General features: G+C 39.4%; 1 protein-coding gene across 1 annotated transcript in view; it reads right to left on the reverse strand.

Moving 5' to 3' along the window:
• LOC142151871 (transient receptor potential cation channel subfamily M member 7-like) overlaps positions 1-26,274 on the reverse strand; it is a 113,827-nt gene that overhangs the window by 39,545 nt on the left and 48,008 nt on the right. The window contains exons 18-23 of the mRNA XM_075207936.1: positions 16,955-17,107; positions 16,390-16,536; positions 12,337-12,465; positions 10,954-11,232; positions 8,977-9,151; positions 534-660 (exon numbers count right to left, since the gene is read on the reverse strand). Of these exons, the coding sequence (XP_075064037.1) occupies positions 534-660; positions 8,977-9,151; positions 10,954-11,232; positions 12,337-12,465; positions 16,390-16,536; positions 16,955-17,107 (1,010 nt within the window). The remainder of the gene's footprint in view (positions 1-533; positions 661-8,976; positions 9,152-10,953; positions 11,233-12,336; positions 12,466-16,389; positions 16,537-16,954; positions 17,108-26,274) is intronic.

Here is a 26,274-nt window from a genome sequence, read left to right on the forward strand (position 1 = left end):
CATGTATCATACTGATGAATAGATCACTGCTTTATAATCCACTGCTACAGCAGCATTCATAGTAGAATGCAGCACCGCATGGGTGGCCCATTGAGTGCCAGTGAATCTGTACCCTCAGGAGAGATAGACACTGATGCTTGCTTGGAACCCCTGGTATGTACAAATGAATCTGAGGTCTACGCAGCTTAAATGGCTGTGAAAATAAGATGGTAGATTTCTACGGTCCAATGGACTAATAGTATACATTGACAATTTCCTGAATGCTTGCTGGACTATGCATGTGAAAAGCAGTACTCATGGTCCAGCAAGCATATGTGTAATTGTGAAAGTGTACTGGCTTCATGTCCGCTACAGAGATCAATGATCTCTGTTTTCACAATGTACAATAATCAACTTTCTATAACTTTATTACATAAAACGCTTTTCATTAAATGAAGCAAAACATATGTTTCCATCATAAACTGTGTTTTAGATGTGTATTTAAATTCTATATGATCCCAATGTATTAAAATGTTATTTGACATTTTACTTACTTGAATATAGCAATGAGAAAATTAACTATAACAATGTACTGAACAAACACATAAACAGCCTGCAGAAATCCATTCAGCCAGGATCCAGTGCCGCAGAGTTCCGGTGTAACTGTGTCATTGGCGCACACTTGGAAAATGAAAGAGAACATTTACAGATGGGATAATGTAAAATATACACATTCTGGGCATATGAAAACCCATAAAGAAGTTCTGTGACAAATAAAGGCACAAGGCTTTTTCTGACTTTTACCATCCTTATAATCTACAGTACATGGTGTGTTTTCCTTTATGATACCAACATTTAATCCAAATGAAGAGTAAAGTACATTACTATGAAAAAACGCAGGTTCTTCTTTTGAAAAAAAATAAAAAATGACCAGCGTAATATAATTCCTTATGGTAATCCTTAATCCCATTGTTTGAACACCACTACCTTGTTTGAGGTTGTCATTTTAATGTAATGCAACACTCACACATTAGTTGCCTTGCATTTACAATTAAAAGTTGGACTGCATTATATTATTAACATTTTTATAATATTATGCACAATGGGGCTGATTCATTAGCGATCTTATCTGCCGGTTTTTGCGGATCTTATGAAAATCGTCTCTGCGCATGCCCAGAAAAGGGAGATAAGAAGGAAAATCTGTTGCGTAAATTAAGATTTTCTAAAGTTAAGATGAAAATCCTTCTTAACTGCACTTAAGAAGTTCTCTGAACACTTAAGAAAAAGGTTAGGGAAAGGGAGGGAAACGAGCAGAGATTGGGCAGAGATCGTATTGACTCAAGAAGATTAGGCGTTTACCTCCGGATCCATCGGATAGATAAGAAGAAATGCTTTCCGTTTTTCTTAACTCCATGTTTAAACTTAAGGATTCTCGCGGTCATGTGTTAGTCCAAACAAGCTAGAGCAGCAGAGCTGAATAACAACACTAAACTGTTCAAAAAGCATTGTTTGTTTAAAACACTCAAAACTAAATATGCACATCATACATCTTAATACACTTCACTGTTTATTTATTTTTTATAATATTGTCAAACATTAAACAATGTACTTTTTTAAAAAAAACAACCATGGTGGATGCACAGTTGTAATAAATTGCAATGTGAAGTGGTTGATGTGTAATATCTAAAAGCCTATACTTTGTTTGATATTTTTTTAAAACAGCTAATAAAACGCTTGTATAAATAAAAGGCATTACAGTTTAATGTATTAAAACTATATAGATAAAATGTGCGAGCATAAATCATGCATACTCTTCCATAAGGCACACAAAGGACACCCACTCAAACATGGGGAGAATATTTAGACTCCACAGAGATAAGGCCGTCACTGAGGATTCACACTCATGACCCCACTGTTGAAAGGTGGATTGTCTAAACACTAAGCCAATGTGCAAGTGGAACCAATATGTGCAAGCTAAAGTTTTATTGGGAAAAATTAACCATTGCACACAGCAGCAGCGCCAAATAAGTCATCACACTAAACTGTTGTAAAAATAATGTTTGCTTAAAAAAATATGAAATAAAAAAAATATGCACAACATACACCTGCATACACTTCTCTCATAACATTTTTTTTTCTTTTTTCATTTTTAATAATGTCAATAATTATACAATTAAATATTTTAGCCATAAATCCTTGGTAGATGCACAGTTTTAATAATTTGCTCTGTAAATTCATTGATGTATAATATAATAATAATAATAATAATAATAATAATAATAATAATTGGACTTTAATTTGTTTTGTCATTTTTTGCCTTCTGCCTTTTTTGGCTCTTAGAATATATGTCTACAGATAAAAGCAAAAAACACCTATTTGTTAGGATTCACTTTATTTTGGAACAGCTGCTTGTCTGTGTTGCAGCTCCACACAAATTTCAACATGCAATATAGGCATATTTCACAAAAGGGTCAGAAATCGAACTCATGACCCAACTGATGAAAAGTGGATTGTCTAACCACTAAGGCAACATGCAGATTGAGCATTACATACATTATATAGATTTGAATGACAAGCACCATGTTTGAAAGTCCTATTAGGTAAAAATAAATGTGAGTACATAAACCAAGCTTATAATGCTACTAAAAAGTATACAACACAACACAGGCACTACTGTCAACATGAAGGTTTAAGGATAAACAATAAAGAATTTCACACACATTCTCTAGTTCTCCGACATGAAAAATGTGTCATCTGTAATTTTGAATTGTAAATAACTGTGGATGCGAATTCAAAGGCTAATAATTCTCAATCATAAATATCCATACATTATACATATCTACTCTATAGACAGAGACAGATATACAAAGTCCACGCAGATACAGACATGACTCTGGATTCAAACTCATGACCCTACTGTTGGCAACTGGTTTGTCTAACCAGTAAGGCATACTTCAGATTGAAACAAACATACAACACAACATAGACACTAGTGGCAACCTAAAGTGCTAATGAGCATAATTAAATGAACAATTGCACACACCTTCTCAGTAAGAGACATGGTATGTTCTCCCTGTGCTTGCTTGGATTTTCTTCGGGTGCTCCGGTTTCCTCCCACACTCCAATAACCATACTAGTAGGTTAATTGGCTGCTATTAAAATTGACCTTAGTCTCTCTCTCTGTCTGTGTGTGGGTGTATGTTAGGGAATTTAGACTGTAAGCTCCAATGGGGCAGGGACTGATGTGAATGAGTTCTCTATACAGCACTGCGGAATTAGTGACGCTATATAAATAACTGATGATGATGATGATGATGATGAAGGATCATGTTTTGTTTTATAAAAATTAAAATAAAAAAGTCTATGCTAATGCATCACAGAATAATTTGTAATCAGAAATAAACGCAAACATATTTTAATCAGTATAAAACTAAATAATATGTTTCCGTAACCAGCGTTGCATAGACCCAGCATCAGATCTTGTCATCTGATACCACAGTGGGCCATACAACTCACTATAAAAGACTGCTTCATGCACACTTGAAGTTTGTTAGGAGTCTATAGTTTTCTGGTGTGGCTTTGTATAGTGAACTTTTATTTGTATTGAGAGTTATACTTTAGCTTACTCTTTTCTAGACAGTTTAAAAGTTTGTGTTTGTAAGATATTTTATGTTCCACAATAACTGCATCTCTATTTTCATATGTAATGTGTATTTTAATATGTGTGTTGTTTGTATTATGAATTTTAACCCATTTTGTTTTGGGGGAGGGGTGTTGTGAAGCTTTTCAATCTAATATCTATTAAGATGATTCTTATGTTTTTTTGCACTTCCCCATGTTGCATGTTTATCCAACAGATCCCCAGCCCTCCTGAAACTGTGGAGGCAGGCCACTTCAGGTTCCAGACTGAAAGTAAAATATTTTTCTAATATGGTTTATATCACACTTTTAAAATTCTCTAACATCCTAAAAATAAAATTGTTTGGTTATGAAAGTAAAGGCCTGTTTCATTTTTCTAAACATATATAAATGCATGCACCAGACCGTTTTGACTTAAAAAAATGTTTACCTTTGAAATCTGCAATTTTGAAATCATGCTGTAAGGGCTGCCTCTGCCCCTGCTGAGATTATCAGATGTGAGCACTTATAAAAATAATGATGAAGCTTGATTGTTAGAGTTTACGTTAAAATAGACCAAACTAAAGGCTTTCATTGATGTACTACCAGGCCTTTGCTGAGACATGTCTGCCTCACCTGAAAAATATTCAGTAATCAAGCATAGTCTGTGTTAATCATATATCTGACTCACTATGTGAAGTACATAAAGTAATTGTCTTTTTTTATTTTAAGGCACTGATTTGTCAATGTGTTCTAATGGAGATACCTTACATTTAGAGGATAAGTGAGAAACAGACACCATTTTAATAAATAGCTAAATGTTTGTAATTTATTCCAACAGACCTTATGACCCAGCTTCAGCTGGAGCACAAAGGAGGTGTGGCAAGGATCATTTCATGGAGGAGGATCAAGACATGAAGGAGTTGCCTTTTAAAGCATGTATCTATAGTTAACAATGTTAGTCCTTTTAGGTTATTGGGGGACCTGCGTTACAGTTAAGGCATCAGAAATTGTTGACACAGTCAAGTAATATTTTGTTTCAAAATGACCCAAGGTTGATCTCTTTTTCTCTAATATTTGAAACGGAAGACAGACATTATGGGTTCTAGCATGATCTGCCTTGCACCACCTATAACCAATGGGATAAAACCAACATGCTTGTGTTTGTATTTGATATTTGTTTTGTGGTTTTTTACAAGAGGGTTTGTATTTTCATTTTGTTTCTATTTTGTGTTTCATTTGATTACTGAAATTGTGTTTATAAATTAATATATATTTTTTTATTTTGCAATACTCATTCTCCTGTAACTCTCTTCTGCTTTGGACACTGTTGAACACCCTCTTCTCCTACATATCTTTCACTCCAGTGTCCATCTAGACACAGTTCTCTCCTGGGTCTCTTCCTACCTCTCTAACAGCTCCTATAGTGTACTCACCTCTGGCACATTCTCGCTTCTACTCTCTATTGAGGTCTCCTTTTTTTTTTTCTAAATGTTGTACTTTAATATTGTATATCTCTTGTCTTGTGGTACTAATTTGGTCATTTGGCCTCCAATACCACCTCTACACCAAGAACACCCAAATGTACATTGCTTTCCCTGACCTATTTCTTTCAGCACTATCTGTTGAAAACCACTGTCTTTCTGCATTCACCCCATGGATGTCACAACGATAGCTAAAGCAAATCATGTTCTATACAGAGCTCATTCTTGTCCCTCATGCCGAGTCACCAACTGGCCACCAATCTCACATTTAGATGCTAAGGCCAAGTTTGCTGTTCAAACTCATGACGCCACTGCTGTGAGACAGAAGAAACCACTAAGGTAACCGTGCAGATGTTAACTGGCATATATTTTTTCATAAGAAGGAAGATTGCCAGTGTTATGTTTCTTTTTAGTTTAAAGCACTATTATATAGCTCTTACATCTGTTGCATGCATGGTGTATTGTTGTGCTTCTCGCTCTAGTCTCTAGAATGTATTGATATTTCCAACTGAACATTGCCTTAGTGGTTAGCCAATCCACCTTCCAACAACGGAGTCATGAGTTCGATTCCTGACTCACGCCCTTTCTCTGTGTGGAGGTTTTATGTACTCTCCTATGTAACGATTATGGAAGAGTACACTATGCATTTTGTAATGTTAATGGTATTAAGTTTATATAATATACTAATGTTTATTTTAATATGAATGTTTATTTATGCCAACGAATTATTATTAGATGCAATTGCATCCACATTCTCAGTTGAAATCAGACACATTACACTATCTTTCATGTAGGTGAATAAGAAGGTGTGTTGAGTTAGTTTATTTAACACTTTAAAGTCATTTGTCCAAGGTTATATAAGCATGTAAGTTTTAAAACAAAAAATTCGGTAATAACAGTTCTGCACAATACACAATGATTGTGTTGTTAACTTTGTAAGCAAACCATTTGCACACCTCCCATATTTGCCATTATGTAACACCGTCTTATCTTTAAATAAGAAGCGGATCTTAAGATGAACTGACTGCTTAAGATCTGTTGCATCTTATTTTCCATTGCAAAAATGGCTTAAGATGGGCGTGTCTATTAACTTCCGTTCCTTGTTGAATTGCGACTTTATCTCCCTGTTTGTTCTTAAAATACTCATCGCAACTTCCGCAGAAAAACAAGATCAGTAATGAATCAGGCCCAATGTTAGTAGTGGTTTGAAAGTGTTGACTTCTATAGATAAATCTAGGTTTGGACTAGGCCATTGTCAGTAAATACACTAGAACCTATATAATTAATAATGCACAGTACAAGTTCACACCGCAGTTTCAAATACCCAATATTCTATGGTGTTTTGTTCTGTGACCGTGTGTGCAAGCACATACAGCCCTACGTTTAGAAAATCACAGTTTCCCAAGAGATTTCTACCCCCACACTGCAGGAACAGGCACTTACGATTTGTTATAAAAAATACCGCTTTGTATTAAATAAATATTCTTGCTTTGTGTTCACACCACTGTAGACATTTGAAAAGCAAATTATCATAACACCAAACAAGAATTTAAAACAGCAAAGCACTAAAGCATGCAAAAATAATTAGGGTGGAAGCTATTGTAAATTTAGAAGCCAAACAAATCATTTTACATATCTTTCATAAGACCTAAAAGAGGGAAAATTTGGAAGAAAAGAGGGATGGAGTGATATATACTGTATTTCCCCATGTATAAGACGCTCCTTTTTCCCAAAACTTTTGGGTCTTAAACCTGGGTGCGTCTTATACAGGGGTAGCAGGGATGCAGGGGGAGGGCAGCGTTACAGGGACAGCGGGGGGGGGGATCGAGGGGGAGTGGGGCAGGGTTACAGTCACAGCGGGGGGGGATCCAGGACGAGGGGGACAGGCAGAGAGTGGCAGCTGGGATCCAGCAGGTGGGGGATAGGCAGAGAGTGGCAGCGGGGATCCAGCAGGTGGGGGACAGGCAGAGAGTGGCAGCGGGGATCCAGCAGACGGGGGACAGGCAGAGAGTGGCAGCGGGGATCCAGCAGGCGGGGGACAGGCAGAGAGTGGCACCAGTGATCCAGCAGGCGGGGGACAGGCAGAGAGTGGCAGTGGGGATCCAGCAGGCGGGGACAGGCAGAGAGTGGCAGCGGGGATCCAGCAGGCGGGGACAGGCAGAGAGTGGCAGCGAGGATCCAGCAGGCGGGGACAGGCAGAGAGTGGCAGCGGGGATCCAGCAGGCGGGGACAGGCAGAGAGTGGCAGCAGGGATCCAGCAGGTGGGGACAGGCAAAGAGTGGCAGCGGAGATCCAGCAGGCAGAGAGTGGCAGCGGGGATCCAGCAGGCGGGGGACAGAGGCACAGTGGCAGCGGGGATCCAGGAGGAGTGGGACAGAGGTACAGTGGCAGTGGGGGGCGGGGGCGATTACAGGGAGAGTGTGCTGCCTGGCTGCTCTGATTACACTCTCCTTGCCTTTTTTGACAGCTACTGTAATATTTTTTTTTTCAAATTTCGGGGCCAAAATTAAGGTGCGTCTTATACATGGGAGCGCCTTATACATGGGGAAATACGGTACTATTGTGTTCAGGCTTTTCACTATACCATATTGGCCTACTTTTGTGATAATTAAAGGAAAGTATTTTGTTGTGGATTAGACCAAAATAAAGTAAAATATGCTCAAAATGACCTCCACATTTATAGGTTAGAATCATTTTTGGCATTTTCTAAATATGTTATTAGAGCAGCAATCCTATGAATACATGAGGTGTATTTTAACATAAATCACTACCAGATTATTTTCCTTGGTTTGTTTCTTCCAGCTGCTAATAATGATTTATAATTCACACTGTCATGGACTACCATAAAAACCACAGTCACATGGAAAATGCTGTAGTGAGCAGTGAGGTTTAGGAACTCCCCTTTGAGCTCTGTCTGCTCTGTGTAGTATAAAATACTCCCCATCATATGACACTATGAAAGCTGTGAGCCTGTGCCTGTGTAACTGGCAGCCATACTTTGCAACCTCTAAAGAAATTTTTAAAAGGAGATAATGATTGGTAGAAGGACAGCTAAGGAAAGTAACAAATGCATGCTTAATAGGTACTTAACTTGCTATTTAAAGAGAAAAAAAAGGGTAAATAATCTTCTAAATCTTTCAATTATTCTATATTTTGAACTGTTGTATAATATCATTAATTAAATATTTTGTCTTTAACATTTGGTGTCCTTTTTAAGAATCCTTTTTTGAAAGCTCATTCTTTTGCTAATTTGCTGTGATTTGGATTCAACTATGAAACATGTTCCTTTAAACTATGTTGTTGTTGTTTTTCTTTTATGTAAACCTGTCTTATAATGCACTTTCCAAAATAACATGATACAAAACCATAAAACAGTCCATACAACAATAGCATAATTGTTGGGTACAGAACATCTGAAGACATCAAGTCATGATTACAACTACTAAAATATTCAAAATTAAACATGGCTTTGGGCTCAGTCTTTTAGGAATGTAGATGCCTGATATCACCTTTAATGGTGATGAGCACCCAAATATTTAAATCAACAAAACAAAAGTTAAAACAAAACTAGTAACTTGAGTAACAAAACAGCTCACCTGGTATAGAGCATAAAAAATGACATATTATATTCCTTGTTCTATCAGTAAACATTACTGTGACAGTCTAGTGTGAGGAGGGGAGAGGGAGACCGAGAACACATCATAATGTGGGTCGAGATGCTATGTTGTTTGTTTGATGACATGTTTAATCATGACTTTACCCCATTTCTGCATTACTGTATTTGAAACATGTCACCCCATCACTGAGCTTAAATCTTATTTACTGATCATAAAATTTACATTCATCTTCTAGGACTATATAGTAAGGATTTGTTTATAATTGATGCATAACTTACCATCTATTTCATAAGCAAACATTTCGCCATAGGTCATCCAGTATGGACGAAACACTACAGCTTTAGCAAGAGACCAGGAAGGTTCTTCATTAGGATAAAGGATGGACTGCCTCGGGACACCAAAGGAAAGCACTACAATACCCATCATAACCACAATGAAAAACGTTCTTGTTATCTATGATAAAGAATAAAAATCTTATTTTACATGTAAACATGAGCTTAGGAAATTGTACAGTACAGTACAGAAGTTCTGGAAGAGATAGCAAGATGACACCAAAAAACATATTTGGACAGCACTTTAAAGTGACTATACATGACCTACCACACACCTCAGTGACCAAATTGTATGGTACTGAGTGACTGGATTATGTGGGTGCCTATTAATGCAGATAGCAAATGGCTACATAGAGTGGCAAACATCAGTTATCGAGTACTCAACTTTCCCAACAGTCATTATTGCTCATGGTCAGACCAGGATTTCTCTAAAGTGATCACATCTGTCATCCAAATACCAGTGTTGATGAGCAGCTTTATGTTTATGTGTATTTACTTGCATAGCATAACATATGTGTAAATACAGCCTCTTATGTCACTTTTGAGAAGTCTTACACCTTATGCATTTATACATATCAAGAGACTGTATGAAGTCCCGAGATTCACTAAAAGTTTAGGATGGTGCGATAGCTCTAAAACAAAAACATTGTTTTACCGACCTGGAACCTGTTTATAAGGACCTTGTCAAAACTGACCCCCAACTGGAACCCCAGCTCCTTGTACACAAAAGGGATTAAGTTGTTAACCAATCTTATTTCAGCAGACTCCCTTTTGCCCTTCCATACCCTACAAGAATGATTCAATTTACCTACCACTGATCTCTATAAGTATCTCCAATTCTAACATTGGGTCACTGGAATTGTTAAAACTCAGGGACCCATTCAACCACCACCAGACCCAACATTGTCTAGACTCACAAAGGGTAGTGAGAAAGGCGCAATTACTTTTTGGTAGCAGCAGTTACTCCACATAAATGATCTCGTTAAATCTGTGCACAATGGGAACAGATCTAAATGTCTAAATGCCTGAACCACTCAGAGATGCAGATTAAGCTTTTAAATAGGTTATATTTCACTCCAGATAGAATGCACAAAATGTGGCCCCACCAATCTAAATTTTACTGGCACAATTGTAATGAGGTTCTAGATTACATTCATATTTTTGGGAACTGCCTGTTTATCAAACCATTGTGGCGGGAAGTCTTTCAATTGGCAACTGAAGTCCTTAATATTGACTTAACCCCCTCTCTTTAGGTGGTCTTACTCCATCTTTATCCCTCCCAAATCCCTAAGCATAGTAGATATGTGTTGGGTCACATTTTCATTCCAACACGAGCAGTCATTGCCCAGAAATGGAAGGATCGGACTCATTCATCTATGGCTAAGATAGTTTCCAAAATCCAGTTTATCTTTCTCATGGAAACAATGGGAGCACCATATTCGACCTCTGCATCATCACCCATTCTTAAGTGGTCCAATGGCATGAATTTGTTTTGGACGGTGAGGGTTCTACCGGGTGTAACTCTGTTTCCCTACCCTTTAGTCTAAATTAAATCACCACAATCCTCATAGACTATATGATTGTTACTTGACATTGCCATTCACAGACTGTAAAAGATAAGATAAGATGTAATATTGCATTTGCACATGAATAATGGTGAAGTTGTCCCTCTTTCTAATCCTCATTGTTATTCCCTTTGCTTGTTCCCTTTTGTTCAAACTTTTATTCAATCAAAAATATTGATGATAAAAAAAGAGTCTGTATGAAGCATTCACAAACTTTAATTCACAACTGTAGTGTGAATGTTATGGCTTTTTGCCTTTGTATTGTTATTAGTATCATTACAGGGATTGCAGCTACTAGGTGAAACCTCACATATATAAATATAAGTGAACAACACATTAATAGAATCAAAAGTCTTACCATTTTCCCCATCATGAAAACATATGGGCCAGCGACTTGATGCACATTTAATATGTCCAACAACTTCACAAACCAAAATATAGTATTCAGACAGTATATTATTCTCCCAGCATCAAATACTAAGTCCTCAGTGGACTCATTTGTCCAATTTCTAGAGCCGAATCTTAGACCAAATCCAGCAACGAAAGTGATTATTCCCAGGAATTCATTAACATTCAGGTAACTGCTGAACCACACTTTAAGCTTCTGGGAAATTTTACCAGCTTTTGATAGGAAGATCTACAACACAGAAAAGTACAACATCATGTTTAGCATGTCTGGCATAGGATTAACAACTGAATAAATGACACCAAGCATATACAAATGATTGCATACCATGGGCATCAGCAGTCCTAATTCAAGATGGAACTACTGCTCTTTACATGGATGCAGTTTCCTTTTAGTTGAACAAACAGGAGCAAAGCCATGCCTAGATTTGCCTCTGTTCTTTCCAAATGCCCACCATTATAGCTATATCCATGATATGAGTGCTATACTGCTTGTTTAAGCTTTAGTCTTAGGAGACTAAACTGATATTCTTTCTCATTTGTGATTTCAACACTAATATAGCTCAAATTAAAAGAGTGCATAGCAGGTGTGGGCTGAGTTTGGTTGCAGGACCATAGATCTTCTGAAAGACTAGCAAGGCCCTGCCCCCACTGCTGTTGTAGATCATTTTATTTATCTAATTCATCTCCAGCTCTAAGAGCTGAATGAGGTCTTCTGCTATTCAGTAAGCAACAGTAAGCATGTGTGAGATCTTGATGACATGAACACTGGATGTTTCACAAATATTTATAGAGATGCAGACGGGCCAGGTAAGTTAAACAGGATATTAGTGGAGAACATACGGGTAGCTCAATAGGTGGGATTCATTAAATTCTGACAGCTCTTTTATAAGTGCAGTAGACTCTACAGTTCATGTTTAATATCTTCATCCACAGTGACATACCACCATGATAATTGCTCCAAATTACATATTGTGAATGCACCCATAAGTTTTCCAAATAAAATAATAATTTTTGAAATGTAACTACATTTATTTGAAAGTTCCCATGCTTTGATAAGACTTAGAATTAATTTTTGCTTGAGGAAATTGTCTATTGCATACTATCTTTGGTATAATAAAAAGTGTTTACAGGTATTTAAAATGACACCTTTTACCTATAGGTTTCTTAGGGGATTCAATATGAATTATTTCATACAACCATGTGCAAAAGTCTAAACCTGTAAGTGTGCAAAGAAGTAATGTTATGTGCCTGTATTGGAATGGACTGTTGACTCTAGCTGTAACATGTGACCAGCATTATAGTTTTGATTGCATTTAATTTCCTCCATACAGACCTCACGCGTGTTCTCCAGAGCTGTGGTGAAAATGAATGAGATCACAATCCACTCTTGGACAGAAGGTAAACTTTCCATTTTAACCAGGACTACATATGTGTAGAGCATGAGAAATGCCAGGTAGGCCATCTGAAAGCAAATAAACAACAGATAAATAATTTACATTAATTATTAAGACGCCTGTATATGAAACATATCCCCTTAAAGTGCTGCCTATTATCACATTTTCAACATTTACTTTTTCACCTAAACACTTGAACCTCACTTAAGTCCAGTGTCAGACTGGGGCATGAAGGGCCCACCGGGGGACAGCAACGCTAGGGGCCCACCAGAGGGGGTGTGGCCAGTCATCATAGAGGCAAGACTAGACGCTAGAGGGGGAGTGGCCAGCCCACGAAAAACAGCTAGCACCATAGTGTAGTATATAAAGAATGCAGTGTGTGTATAAAGAGTACACAGTCTGACCTGCCCCTTAGATTGGGCAGAACAGTCACCATAAATCGGGATTGTCCCACTAGACCAGGCTTGGCTAACCTGTGGCACTCCAGGTGTTGTGAAACTACAAGCCCCAGCATGCTTTGCCAATATATAGCAGCTTATTGCTGGAAGGGTGTGCTGCGACTTGTAGTTTCACAACACCTGGAGTGCCACAGGTTAGCCAAGCCTGCACTAGACTCAGAATATTTGACAGACTGTCCTACCTGTTCTTGTCACTTTTACCACCTGTAGCTGCAGGTTTCTTTAGTTGCTGCTGTCTGGATCTTGAAATGTTGAGGGCCCTATTTGGAAAAAATAATGGGTACATTTAGAAGATTCCAACCAGCCCTGGCATTAAATCAATAGGACCGACAATTAATACTTAGGCCTTCCTCCAGCCCCAACATTAGTTATAGTATTCCCATTTAATAAACCTATTTTCCTCCCTCCAGACAGCCCCTGCAATAAATTAATCGCATTTATGTATAATATGTATAATAAATATACCTATTTACCACAACCGTCACTGCCATTAAATAATTCATATTAACATTTAATTAATAGCCCCCAAACCACCCCATCTTAAATTAAATTGTCCCACCTTCACCCTACAAAGAAAATAGCACCCATTATTTAGCTACCACCTACCACACACACATTACATTGCCACAAACCTGCTGTGCCATCACACACACATTACTGTGCCCCTTAATCACCATGCTGGGCCTCCTTATGATCACACTGCGCCCTCCATGCTGCTGTTGCCCCCCCTTCATCACCCTGTGTCATGCTGCTTTTGTTCCCCCCTTCTCCTGGCCCCCCTTAACTTTGCCTACATGGTTCCCCTTTACTCTGCCATCATGCTCCCCCTTCACTCTGCCATCATGCTCCCCCTTCACTCTGCCTTCATGCTTCCCCTTCACTCTGCCTTCATGCTCCCTTCTTTCTTCCATTCCCTCACTTACCTTTTCTATCTGATTCTGTCTTCTGTCTGCGCCGCTCCTCACTGAATGTCGGGTGTGATGAAGTCACGCCCAGCATTCAGTGCGCATGAAGCCGGCGCCGCAGACACGCAAGTTTTTTTTGTCTTCAGTTACTCGCTCCCCCCACCAATGAAGAGGGGTGCGACCAGGGTCGGGGCCTACCGGGGGATAGAGCGGTCCCCCGGCGGGCCAATCCGACCCTGCTTAAGTCTTAAATAACTCATGAAGTTTATTATTATTATTATCTTGTCCCGCTAGACAAAATAACATTGTTTAAACTGTGCAAAGAATCAGGCAAATAATTGAGTCCATCGTGCATTAAAGCTACAGTTTGTGTGCTTATCGATTTATGGCTTGCACCTTTCATCTGCCAGAAATCAGGACTGTTGTGCGAAAATTAGGACTGTCATGCATGTGAAATAGATTTAGCTCAAAGTGCTTCTATTTTCACACACATTGCACACATTTACACCAGTGCCACAGATAAATGTAAGTCACTTTATTTTTCAGATTACTTCAAATGACTGAAAAATTGTAGATATTGTTCTCTTATATGACTAAACATAATCAAGAAATGGTTCATATTTCTTGATGTGCAGCATTATATAAATCTGTTTGTATTGCAGAGCAGTGATTATTGTCAGGAACGGTTTTTTAACGTTTATTGGGGTGCTGACACAATGAAATAGCCTCTGCTGTAGCAGAACCACTTCATATGTTTGCACTAAAAGGCTATTACAGGAAGAGAAGGCAGCCATACATTCTTGTAAGATGACTGTAGCTATATCAATTTGCTCACCTGGAGCCAGTGTCCTAGTGAAAACAAGGGCAAAATTGGATCCTGGCTTTTTGGACATGTGAAAGCAGCTGTTCAGTATATATTGGAGACTTTCTAGTTCTCAATTTTTTTCACGGCTGCCATGTAATTAAGTTACTGTACAAAACTCTAAATTTAGAAAGCCTCAATGTGGCCTTGATCAATTATTAGACAATTATGAGTGTTTTAGTGGCTGATGAGGAGAAAATGTGTGGTGTAGGGGCCCATGGCTTAAACACCTAGTAGTTTTAATCTGCTACTGGGCACAGGAGCAAGGCGCAAGCATAGGATTATGATAGTAGAGCGCAATTGTCTATAGTCTCTTGGAATGTCCATGAGACTTCTAAATTAGGGGCAAAGTCTGCTAGACTTCAGAGAAAGCATGAAGCACTTACCTGCTGCAACGTGGATGGATCAATGACATGAACAGCGTTATCAAACCCCCCACTCCAGTAAACACCTAGTAACACATGCATGATGATGCCAGCGGGGCTGATAATGCGATTGCCTTATTGACTTTTTGCCATGAAATGTGCCATCAAGCTCTGCCCACCTCATCTTTTCCTACCTTGTCTGCAGATCTCACAGAAATAGGGTAAGAAAAGTTGGAAAGTATGTAGTAGGGATTTAAGCTTTGCCTTTCACCAAAATATTAACTTTCTATGTATTTGAATACTCTACAAAAAAAAAATCACACTGTCCTGCAATAAAGGACGGAACGGGAGTTTCCAGGGTACATAGTCCTATCCCAGTGCTGTTCTATGGGGTACATCTTTAATTGCAACTAGAGATGCTTGAAAGTTTTGATAGAGTTTCACCGGTTTGAAGGCCACAAACGTGTTAGCAGTAAATCATCAATAGACCCTGGGGTTAAATGTATCAAGGTCCGTTTTTGCAAATCCAGCGATTTTATCGTGAGAGTTGAAACTCGCAGATGTATGAAGCTGAGATTTCATGCAAAATCGCCACAGTTGTGCTTCTGTCAAAATCGCTATTTGCAAAATCTCCAGAGATGACCAGCGATTTTGAAGATCAGTGTCAAAATCGCAGCTTGATACATTTCAGTTCAGTTAACACCCGCGATTTGCCGCGATTTTAACACGGACCTTGATACATTTACCCCCCTGACTCAAATTTGCAGCTCATGATCACCATTCATGTTCAAGGGTCACCATTTAATAATGTTACAAATTCACCATTCGTGGTTCATATCCACAACTAGGTTGTCGCATTATGAATAGTATTTTTACGTTTTTTAAACTCTATTTACTTAATATTTTTAAATAATAAAAAATGATTTCAACTTTTTTAATTCGTACTGTGAATACAGTTTGCTGTTCAAGGTTTGCCAGTCGTTATTAAAAACAGGTACCAAAGACTCGAATATGGTTGAAATGTTTCGACTGTCTTGAATTTAGCTGGAGTTTTGTAATTGATCTAAATTTTAAGAAATTCAGACAACAACCAGCATACACGGCGGTATTATGCAGCAGCCCATACATGCAGAATATTATAAGTTACTGAGCTTTATAACCGAACACATGCTGCAAAGGAGCTGTAACTGTACAATTGGTCAGTATTAAAAACTGGGAAATTGCCAGGAAGAAATATCTGCAAAGACAACTTTAAATCTCAATCCCATCCCTGAATACTAGGGACTGTTAGCAGCTATATGACATCTAAACCTTCATTAAATCTCATAACTGATCATTGATAACCTACCACCCGAAGCTTCTCTTATCGATTATATGAGGTGGAAGAGAATATGCCATTTACCGTGTTAAACCAAAATTTCACAATGGGTGCATGGTAAAATGCAAAATATTTCTGTGCCAGTGCAAGATGCTGCGGTGTTCCTTCAACGCTCATCTCAGGAACTTTTACTCGAGAACCATCATAAAATGTAGCTTCTTCATAAACCTCCTAGAATACATAAACAATCATCAACAATTATACTGTACATGCATTTAATTGAAAAGGGTGGTAGAAAAGAGGTAGGTAGTTATACTTTGACGTACATATTACATTTGTACATGGTAGATGGACCATCAGTGCAAGGTGTTCTGCAGTGCTCATCAGGAGCACTTAATAAATGACCTTCATTATAGGTATAGCCTCCATAAGTACAGCTGCTATGGGCCACCAGCTATGTGGGACCCACTTTCCCAGTCAAGGCCTAATCTATATATGTGAATTTTTCACAATTAGGAAGTCCATGGGGGCCCTTACAAAATGTTGTTATGAGGCCCACAAATGTTTGGTTATGCCCCTGACTTCCACTGTTTTTATACATCTATACATGCAAAAAGACTATTGGGAAAGATGAATTTCATGATCTTACCCAAGTTGCCCCTTCTTCAGAGTACTTCCCTTTAACTGCTTCATTCCATATCATTTCATGAGCATCCTGGGAGACTGGGATGTGGGACATTTGTGCTTTGGTTCTGTATTCCAAAAGTGGTATTATTGGTGGCAACAAAATACCTAAAATCACCTGGAAATCCAAATATGTTCTAAGTATCATGTTACTTGAAAGAGAACGGTTGTATGTTAGTGCTGAATAACAAAGTATAATAACAACTAACACAAATACACACAATAGGACATAATTAGTAAAATTGTACTATGGGCTCAAATGTGTTGTAACCCTCAGCAATCAGATTTTGTCAAACTGGTTAGAAAGTGAAATTAAATGCCTGATTGATTGTAATGGCTTAAAGCACATTAGTGTACTCACTCTACACAAATTATTTCTTCCTCAAACATCCCAGCATTCACATTATACTCAGAGCTATACCCACGTGAGCTACTCTCAGGGACCCCACTATGACCTGGCCTTCCTATGCTGAGGGGATCCAGCTGTAGCCCCAACAATTGTCCCACACTGTCAGGCAATGAGTCCACAGGGGTGAGTATTGTGGATTATGTTGTGGTTACAACAAGCTCTAAGGTGGCATGTGGTGCTATGTAGGTGGCATATAGGGCAGCATGGAGACATGTGAGGATGTATTTCATCATCATCATTTATTTATAAGGTGCAACAAACTCAGCAGATCCGGACTGTCTGTATAACAAGTCATACAAAATATAAGTCATACATAAAGACATAACAAGTGCATACAATGCTAATGAAGTAGATGCAGGCATGAGAGGGCCCTGATCATGAGATCTTATAGTCTAGAGCAGGGGTCGGCAACCTCTGGCACGTGTGTACTTCTATTTTACTTTCATTATTACTTTATCCCTTCAGTTTTACATTAATATTTAGAGTCATCCCGAGAGGCTCTCTAGTGTGCGCCAATTAACCCCTAGTGGGATATTTGTTTTTGTGTCCCTGCTTCTACCTCTTTTTCCCCTTCTTCTCATCCCTTCAAGCTCATTATTGGTGAGTGCCTCTCTCACGGTGCACTGTAAAAGAGGCACCTGATCCAAGTAAGTTATATCTCCCATCTGCCTTGCAACCCTGCCTTTTCCTGTCTCCATTTTTCCCTCCCAATGTCTACCTCTGCCCCCCCTGCCCCATGTGTGCCTCTGTCCCCCCTGCCTCATGTGTGCCTCTGTCCCCCTGCCCCATGTGTGCTTCTGTCCCCCCTGCCCCATGTGTGCCTCTTTCCTCCATGCCCCTTGTGTGCCTCTGTCCACCATGCCCCTTGTGTGCCTCTGTCCCCCCTGCCCCATGGTTGCCTCTGCCCCCCCTGCCCCATGGTTGCCTCTGTCCCCTTTGCCCATGTGTGCCTCTGTCCCCCCTGCCCCATTGTACCTCTGTCTCCCCAGTCCATGTGTACCTCTGCCCCCCCTACCCAATGCGTGCCTCTGCCCCCCTGCCCTATGTGTGCTTCTGCCCCATGTGTGCTTTTGTCCCCCCTGCCCCATATGTGCCTCGGCCCCCCTTGCCCCATGTGTGCCTCTGCCCCCTGCTCCATTTGTACTTCTGCCCCCCCTGCCCCATGTGTGCCTCTGTCCCCTTTGCCCATGTGTGCCTCTGCCCCCCCTGCACCATTGTACCTCTGTCTCCCCAGCCCACCATGTGTGCCTCTGTGTCTCTGCCCCATGTGTGCCTCTGTCCCCCCTGCCCCTTGTGTGCCTATGTCCCCCCGGCCCCATGGTTGCCTCTGTCCCCTTTGCCCATGTGTGCCTCTGTCCCCCTGCCCCATTGTACCTCTGTCTCCCCAGTCCATGTGTGCCTCTGACTCCCAGCCCATGTGTACCTCTGCCCCCCTGCCCCATGTGTACCTCTGCCCCCCTCCCCATGTGTACATCTGCCCCCCCTGCCCCATGTGTGCCTCTGCCCCATGTGTGCCCCTGTCCCCTTTGCCCATGTGTGCCTCTGTCCCCGCTGCCCCATGTGTCCCTCTGCCCCTGGCCCCATGTGTGCCTCTGCCTCACCTGCTTGATGTGTGCCACTGTCCCCTTTGCCCATGTGTGCCTCGGTCCCCGCTGCCCCATGTGTGCCTCTGTCCCCCATGCCCGATGTGTGCCTCTGTCCCCTTTGCCCATGTGTGCCTCTGCCCCCACTGCCCCATGTGTGCCTCTGCCCCCCCTGCTCCATGTGTGCCTCTGCCCCCCCTGCTCCATTTGTGCCGCTACCCTCCCAGCCCATGTGTGCTTCTGTCCTCCCCCAACCCATGCGTGCCTCTACCCCCCTGCCTATGTGTGCCCAAACTGTCTGTGTGCATCTGTCTTACATTATGGCTGCCTGTTCCTTTCTCTCTCCCTCTTTGTGTGCATGTCTCCCTTGTCCACCATCCCATTTGTTTCCCCTTTTTTCTACAATCCACAGTCCTATTGCACCACACCCTCTACCCCCTTGTCACACCTTTTCTTCTCCTCTCCTGAATGTGGTAGGCAGCGTTGTTAAGTAACCCCTACAGTAAGTAAGATTGCTTTAGCACAGGGAAGCTTATTTAACACAAAATATCTGTTCTTTTTTTGCCATCTCTGGATGGCGATAACAGATGAAATACATACTTTTATACTGACAGATAAAGGTTGCCGACACCTGGTCTAGAGGGAGAAGGGGAGAAGGCAATGCTGTGGCGATAACAGATGAAAATAAATAAATGTGTGTAATTATATAAATATATATAATATATATATATATATATATATATATATATATATATATATATATATATACAGTGCTTTTTTTGTCATAGAACTCACAGAACTGAGTTCTGGCACCTCTTTTCAACGGATTTGCTAAGTTTTAAAAGTAACTTTTGAACATTTGATGTTTGGTCCATGTGGACTTGAATCGCCCTGTCGAGCGTAGCAGGTCGGCGCAAAATCATTAAAACGGTGCATGCCGGCTGCTTGTGTGTCGAGTCCGATGCATACGTACTTCGTCCTCGCTGGTTATGCTGTCACTGCCTGGCTTGTGATTGGTCGCATGCTGAGAACTTACTGCGGGCGTTAACCGTCATGTTTCGTTACACAACTGACATGTGTGGGTGTGTACAGTGATTGACTACGTGATGTGAGTTCCGGCACCTTTTTATACAAGGTAAAGATACCTGTGTTGATGAATACGTGTCCGCTCTGCTCTAACACAAAATACACTGCAGAATATGTTCAAAACATGTGGAATATAAAGTCCCAAAAGAGCTCACAGAAAAAACTAATGTCAGCTGTTAACAATATAGGGTCTGATTCATTAATGATTTTATCTGCTGTTTTTTGCGGATCTTATGAAAATCTTCTCTGCGCATGCCCAGAAAAGGGAGTTAGAAAGGAAAATCCGTTGCGTAAGTTAAGAATTTCTTAAGTTAAGATGAAAATCCTTCTTAATTGCACTTAAGAAGTTCTCTGAACACTTAAAAAAACAATGGTTGGGAAATGGAGGGGGAATGGGCAGAGATTATACTGACTGAAGAAGAGTAGGCGTTTACCTCCGGATCCGTCAGATAGACAAGAAGTTACGTTTTTCTGAACTTCTTGCGCAAACTTAAAGAAGCTCAAGGTCATGTTTAAGTCCCAAAACAGCTATAGCAGCAGCGCTGAATAACAACACTAAACTGTTCAAAAAGCATTGTTCATTTAAAACACTCACAACTAAATATGCACAACATACATCTTAATACTCTTCAGTCAGAATTTTTCTTTTAAATTTGCTTATATTAATATCAAATATTAATCAATGTACTCTTTTTTAAAAACAACCATATACCTTTAAAAAAAACAGCTAACAATACGCTAATAATAATATGAAAGACAACAGGTTAATTTGTTAAAATTATATGAACTTAAACCAAGCGTACTCTTGCATAAGGGACACGTAGGAAATCCATACAAACATGGGAAGTATATATAAACTCCACACAGATAAGGCCGTGCATGAGGATTCAAACTCAGGTCCCCACTGTTGAGAGGTGGATTTTTCTAACCACTAAGCCAACGTGCAAATGTAAACAATATGTGCATGATATGGACTACAACAAAAAGCTGAGCATGATCTTTTCTCATAACAAGCTTTTTTTCTTTAATAATTTTAATTAATGTCAATAATTACACATTGAAATATTCTAGCCCTAAATCCTTGGTACATGCACAGCTTAAATAATTTGCTATGGAAATTCATTCATGTATAATAATAATATTAATAATAATAATTTGACTTAAAATTGATTGTCATTTTTTTCCTTCTGTTTTTTTGGCACTATATAGACTTGAATGGCAAGCACCATGTTTGAAAGTCCTATTAGGTAAAAATAAATGTGAGTACATGAACCAGAAACCAAGCTTAGAGTGCTCCTGAAAAAACAGACAACACAACACATGCACTACTGTCAACATGAAGGTTTAAGGATAAACAATAAAGAATTACACACACACATTCTCTTGTTGTCCGACATGAAAAATGTGTCATGTGTAATTTTGTGGATGTGTAATTTTGTGGATGTGAATGCAAATTTAACGGCTAACAATTCTCAAACATAAATATCCATGCACAATATAACGCTATAGACAGAGCAAATGCCAAAACATATACTAGCGCACTCTTCTATAAGTGACACATTGGAGTAAACCCAGAGAAACATGGGGATATACAAAATCCACACAGATACAGGCATGATTGTGGATTCGATCTCATGACCCTACTGTTGCTAGCTTGTCTCATTTGTCTAACCAGTAAGGCATACTTCAGTTTGAAATAAACATACAACACAGGCACTAGTGACAACCTAAAGTGTTAATGAGCATAATTAAATGAACAATTGCATACACCTTCTTAGTAACAGACAGAAAGGATCATGTTTTGTTTAATAAAAATTAAAATATCAATGTCTATGCTATGCATCTCAGAATAATTCACAATCCGAAATAAACGCAAACATTTTTTCATCAGTATAAAAGTAAACAACAGATTTCCGTAACCAGCGTTGCCTCTCGTCATCTGATACCACAGTGGGCCATACACCTGCATATACTTGTCTCATTACAATCCACTATAAAAGACTGCTTCATGCACACTTGAAGTTGGTTAGGAGTCTATAGTGTAGTTTACTGGTGTGGATTCGTTTAGTGGACTTTTATTTGTATTGAGAGTTATATTTTAGCTTACTCTTTTACAGACGTTTTAAAAGTTTGTGTTTGTAAGATATTTTATGTTGCACAATAACAGTGTATCTCTATTTTCATATATAATGTGCATTTTAATGTGTGTATTGTTTATATTATACATTTTAACCCATTATAAATGTAATTTGTTTTCAAGAAGACACCCAGGCTGTGGATGACAAACCGCCTTCCAAAGAAGAAATCATGCATGATTAAGTAAAATATTGTAAAACAATAAAAAAAAATATTCTAAATTAATGATCAAAAAATTAAATATGTATAAACAATATTGTTTGTAAAAAAAAATGTTAATGTTTTAGTTGCCCGACTGATCTTTCTCTCACACCGCTCCTTCTCTGCCTCCCCTCTCTGCCAGGCCTTACACTGGCTCCCCTTCCCCTACAGGATCCTTTTCAAACTCCTCACCACCACTTACAAAGCCCTCTCCCAGTCTACTGCCCCCTATATCTCTAACCTCCTCACCATTCACACCCCTGCCCGCTCCCTGCGCTCGGCCAATGACCATCGCCTCTCCTCCACCCTGATTACCTATTCCCACTCCAGAATCCAAGACTTCTCCCGAGCTGCTCTCCTGCACTGGAACGACCTCCCTCGCTCCATCCGTCTCTCACCCATTCTCTCACCCAGTCTGAGCTCCTTCGCTAACCTCCTTCTCTTGTTCTCCCCTCTCTCCCCTAGCCCCGCCTTTCTCTCCCTTTCCTTATGGCTCCCTCTTGTGCCTGTTTGTTCACCCTCCCTTAGGATGTGAGCTCGTATGAGCAGGGCCCCTCTCCCCTCCTGTCTCCATACCTGTTCTTCTGCTCCGTCTTTACTCATATGTCTGCCCGGAGTTTCTGAAGTACTGGTACTTTGTGTTTATTGTTCTGTACTATGTCACCCTGTATGGTCTATTGTGTGTACTGTGTACGGCGCTGCGGAAACCTTGTGGCGCCTAACAAATAAATGATAATAATAATAATAATAGTTTCAATGTTAAAATATTTCTTATACAAAAAAATGGTGTGTGTGTGTCTTTTGTAATTGAATTACAAGAAATGTGTAGAGGTTATTTTAGTCAATAATGGTGGGACTTTCAGAATATACATTAATATTTAATTTACATTGGTCCCTTTGCACTACATCAACATTTCTTTCATCATTTATTTATTTATGATTGCACCAGCAATTCAGCAGCGCTGTACAGAGGACACAGTCCCTGACCCAATAGAGCTTACAGTCTAACAATACACACACACACACACATACACGTCAATTTGATATCAACAAATGCAACTACTAGTATGCATTTTGATTGAAGTCAAATGGAGTTCACGGAGGAAAATAAAAGCAAACATGGGGAGAACATACAGGACAAAATTCGTTAAGAAACGTTAGGCAATAAAAGGAGTAACTTGGTCAAAGTATGTTTGATTGAAGGTATATTGAACAACATGGTATATATGTTTATAATTGGGGTAAGGCATGTCCTAGATCAACATTCAATGTATCTTTGTGGTACCTGAAAAAACAGCCATTAGTTTACTTAGGTGCTTAAAAATAAAATATTTTTCACCACTTTTACAAGATTCAAAGTTCCTCTGTTTTGGACTTTATTTTGTTTAATGGGCCACAAAGTCCACATAGATAAGGCCATGGTTGGGAAACAAACGCATGGCCCCAGTGCTGTAAGGCAGAAGTGCTAACCACTAACCCACTGTGCTGCTCAAATATTGTCTGCATTGATTTGTAGGGGAGCTGAGTACATAACATACAAGCTGTAGATGAATACAAAATAAAAAGTTTGCAGACAATACTTGCATTAACCTCAAAGGAGCATGTCCCCTCCAAATCAACCCACTCCTTCCCATAAGACTTAGGACATTCGTAGTAATAGATGGCAGCATGTAGCACACAAAGTTGCATTTGAGGGGGAGGTAAATGTAAAATATGAGGACAGATTTATAATGGGGATAGAGCATGTTGTAGTGCAACTTTGAATAAGTTGAATCAGAGTAAAAAAAATTTTTTTTCGTGTTTCTGTGTTACATATAAAAAGCCATTATGTCCCTTATGTGCTAAATAATAGCAGAACACTACCCCTTGCGAATTAAAAACATCTGGTTTGGACACAGTTCCTCTTGTATTCCTTTCCTTAATGATTCAGGGCCACAAGTTGCATACAGATGCTAAGGTCAAGTTTGGTATTCAAACTCATGACGCCAACAGAAGTACAAACCACTAAGGTAACCATGCAGATGTTAGCTGGCATATATTTTTTCAAAGGAAGGGAAGAGTGCCAGTGTTATGTTTATTTTTGGTTTAAAGCACTATTTGTAGCTCTTACATCTGTATTGTTGTGTTTCTCGCTCTACTCTATACAATGTATTAATTTTTCCAACTGAACGCGCTGACCTAGTGGTTAGCCAATCCACCTTCCAACAATGAAGTCATGTGTTCGATTCCTGACTCTCATAGCCTTCATCTGTGTGGAGGTTGTATGTACTCTCCTATGTATCGATTATAGAAGATTACGCTACGCATTTTTGTAACGTTAATGATACATTTTTTTTATAATACACTACTATTTATTTTAATATGCATGTTTATTTATGCTAGTGAATTATTCTGAAATGAATTTGCATCCACATTCTTAGTTCAAATCAAACACATTACACAATCTTTCATGTAGGTGAATAAGAAGGTGAGTTGAATTAGCTGATTAACACTTCAAAGTCATTTGTACCAGGTTATATAAACATGTCTTAAAACGAATAATTAGATTACAACAGTCCTGCATAATACACTCCAATTGTGTTTTTACATTTGTAAACAAACCCTTCGCACCTCCCACATTTGTCGCTATATAACACTTTCTTATCTTTAAATAAGAAGCGGTTGTTAAGAAGTGGATCTTAAGATGAACTAATTGCTTAAGAACTGTTGCATCTTATTTTCAGTTACCTAAGAGACTTAAGGTGGGCATGTCTTTGAACTTTCCGCTTCTTCATCATCATCATCATCATTTACTTATACAGTGCAAGCAGATTCCATAGCGCTTTACAATTGGGGCTTCTTGTTGAATTGAATATTTCGTATCTCCCCATTTATTCTTAAAATACTCATCGCAACTTCCGCACAAGATAAGATCAGTAATGAATCAGGCCCATAGTCATTAATGCCAAAATATTAGAAAAACAAAATAAAGTTGTTTTTTTTCCATTCTTTTTCTCTATAAAATACATTTCTTAGGAGGATATTAATGTCTACTGTTCATAAAATGTATTTTTACAGTTGTTCCTGATTGTAAACATATTTTCTAGCTTTCATACGTGACCGTCATCACTAGTAATCAGCACTTACACCAGACCTGTAGCTGGTGCAAGTGATACGACAAAAAACCACACACCTGTGAGAAGCCTAAAGCTTGAATCGGACGCTGCTGCCTGTGCATTGACTATGTGCATTGGCATATTCCCCTCCCCGTTCCTCCCCTGAAATCGTAGGCTGTATTAAGGGTCTTTTGCGCTCAAAGACAAATTGGATGTTGCTGCGTTCTCAGGTGTATATCAGTATTTATGTGCCTTATTGAATTAGTTATTTGCTGTGTCTGGAGCTGCAGTGAGTGTTGTGTTGTAGGAACAGACTGCTGCCTTAGGGCAGGATGGGCTAGTAAAAGGAGAGACGAGTGAAACAAGTCAGGCTGAGAAGAGGATTAAGTTAAAGACATTTAGGTGTCACTGTCTGTACATGGATGTGGGAGGCAAGGTGAGGCAGAAGGAAAGGATATTGTGGTTGTGAAGGCTGCAATGCAGAATGTGGAGAGGGAGCAGAGATGGAATAACAGAAGCTACAGGGAGTGTCCAGATCCCACTCCTAAGTTTTTGGGATGGTTAGGCATATGCTGTAATATTAAGAAATTGCCAATATATAAGAGAAATAAGGCCTCCACCATCAAAGGATGTTTTTTGGTGACCTGTGGGAGTAATGCTCCACTGAGTAGGCATTTCCACATTACTGACACAATTGTAAATAGTCCTTATAGGCCACAAATCGTCAGTGATGGTGTAACAAGGTCAACCCACCATTTGAAGCTTAAGAATGCAA

Source organism: Mixophyes fleayi, chromosome 4 (genome assembly GCF_038048845.1).
Source record: "Mixophyes fleayi isolate aMixFle1 chromosome 4, aMixFle1.hap1, whole genome shotgun sequence".
NCBI lineage: Eukaryota > Metazoa > Chordata > Amphibia > Anura > Limnodynastidae > Mixophyes > Mixophyes fleayi.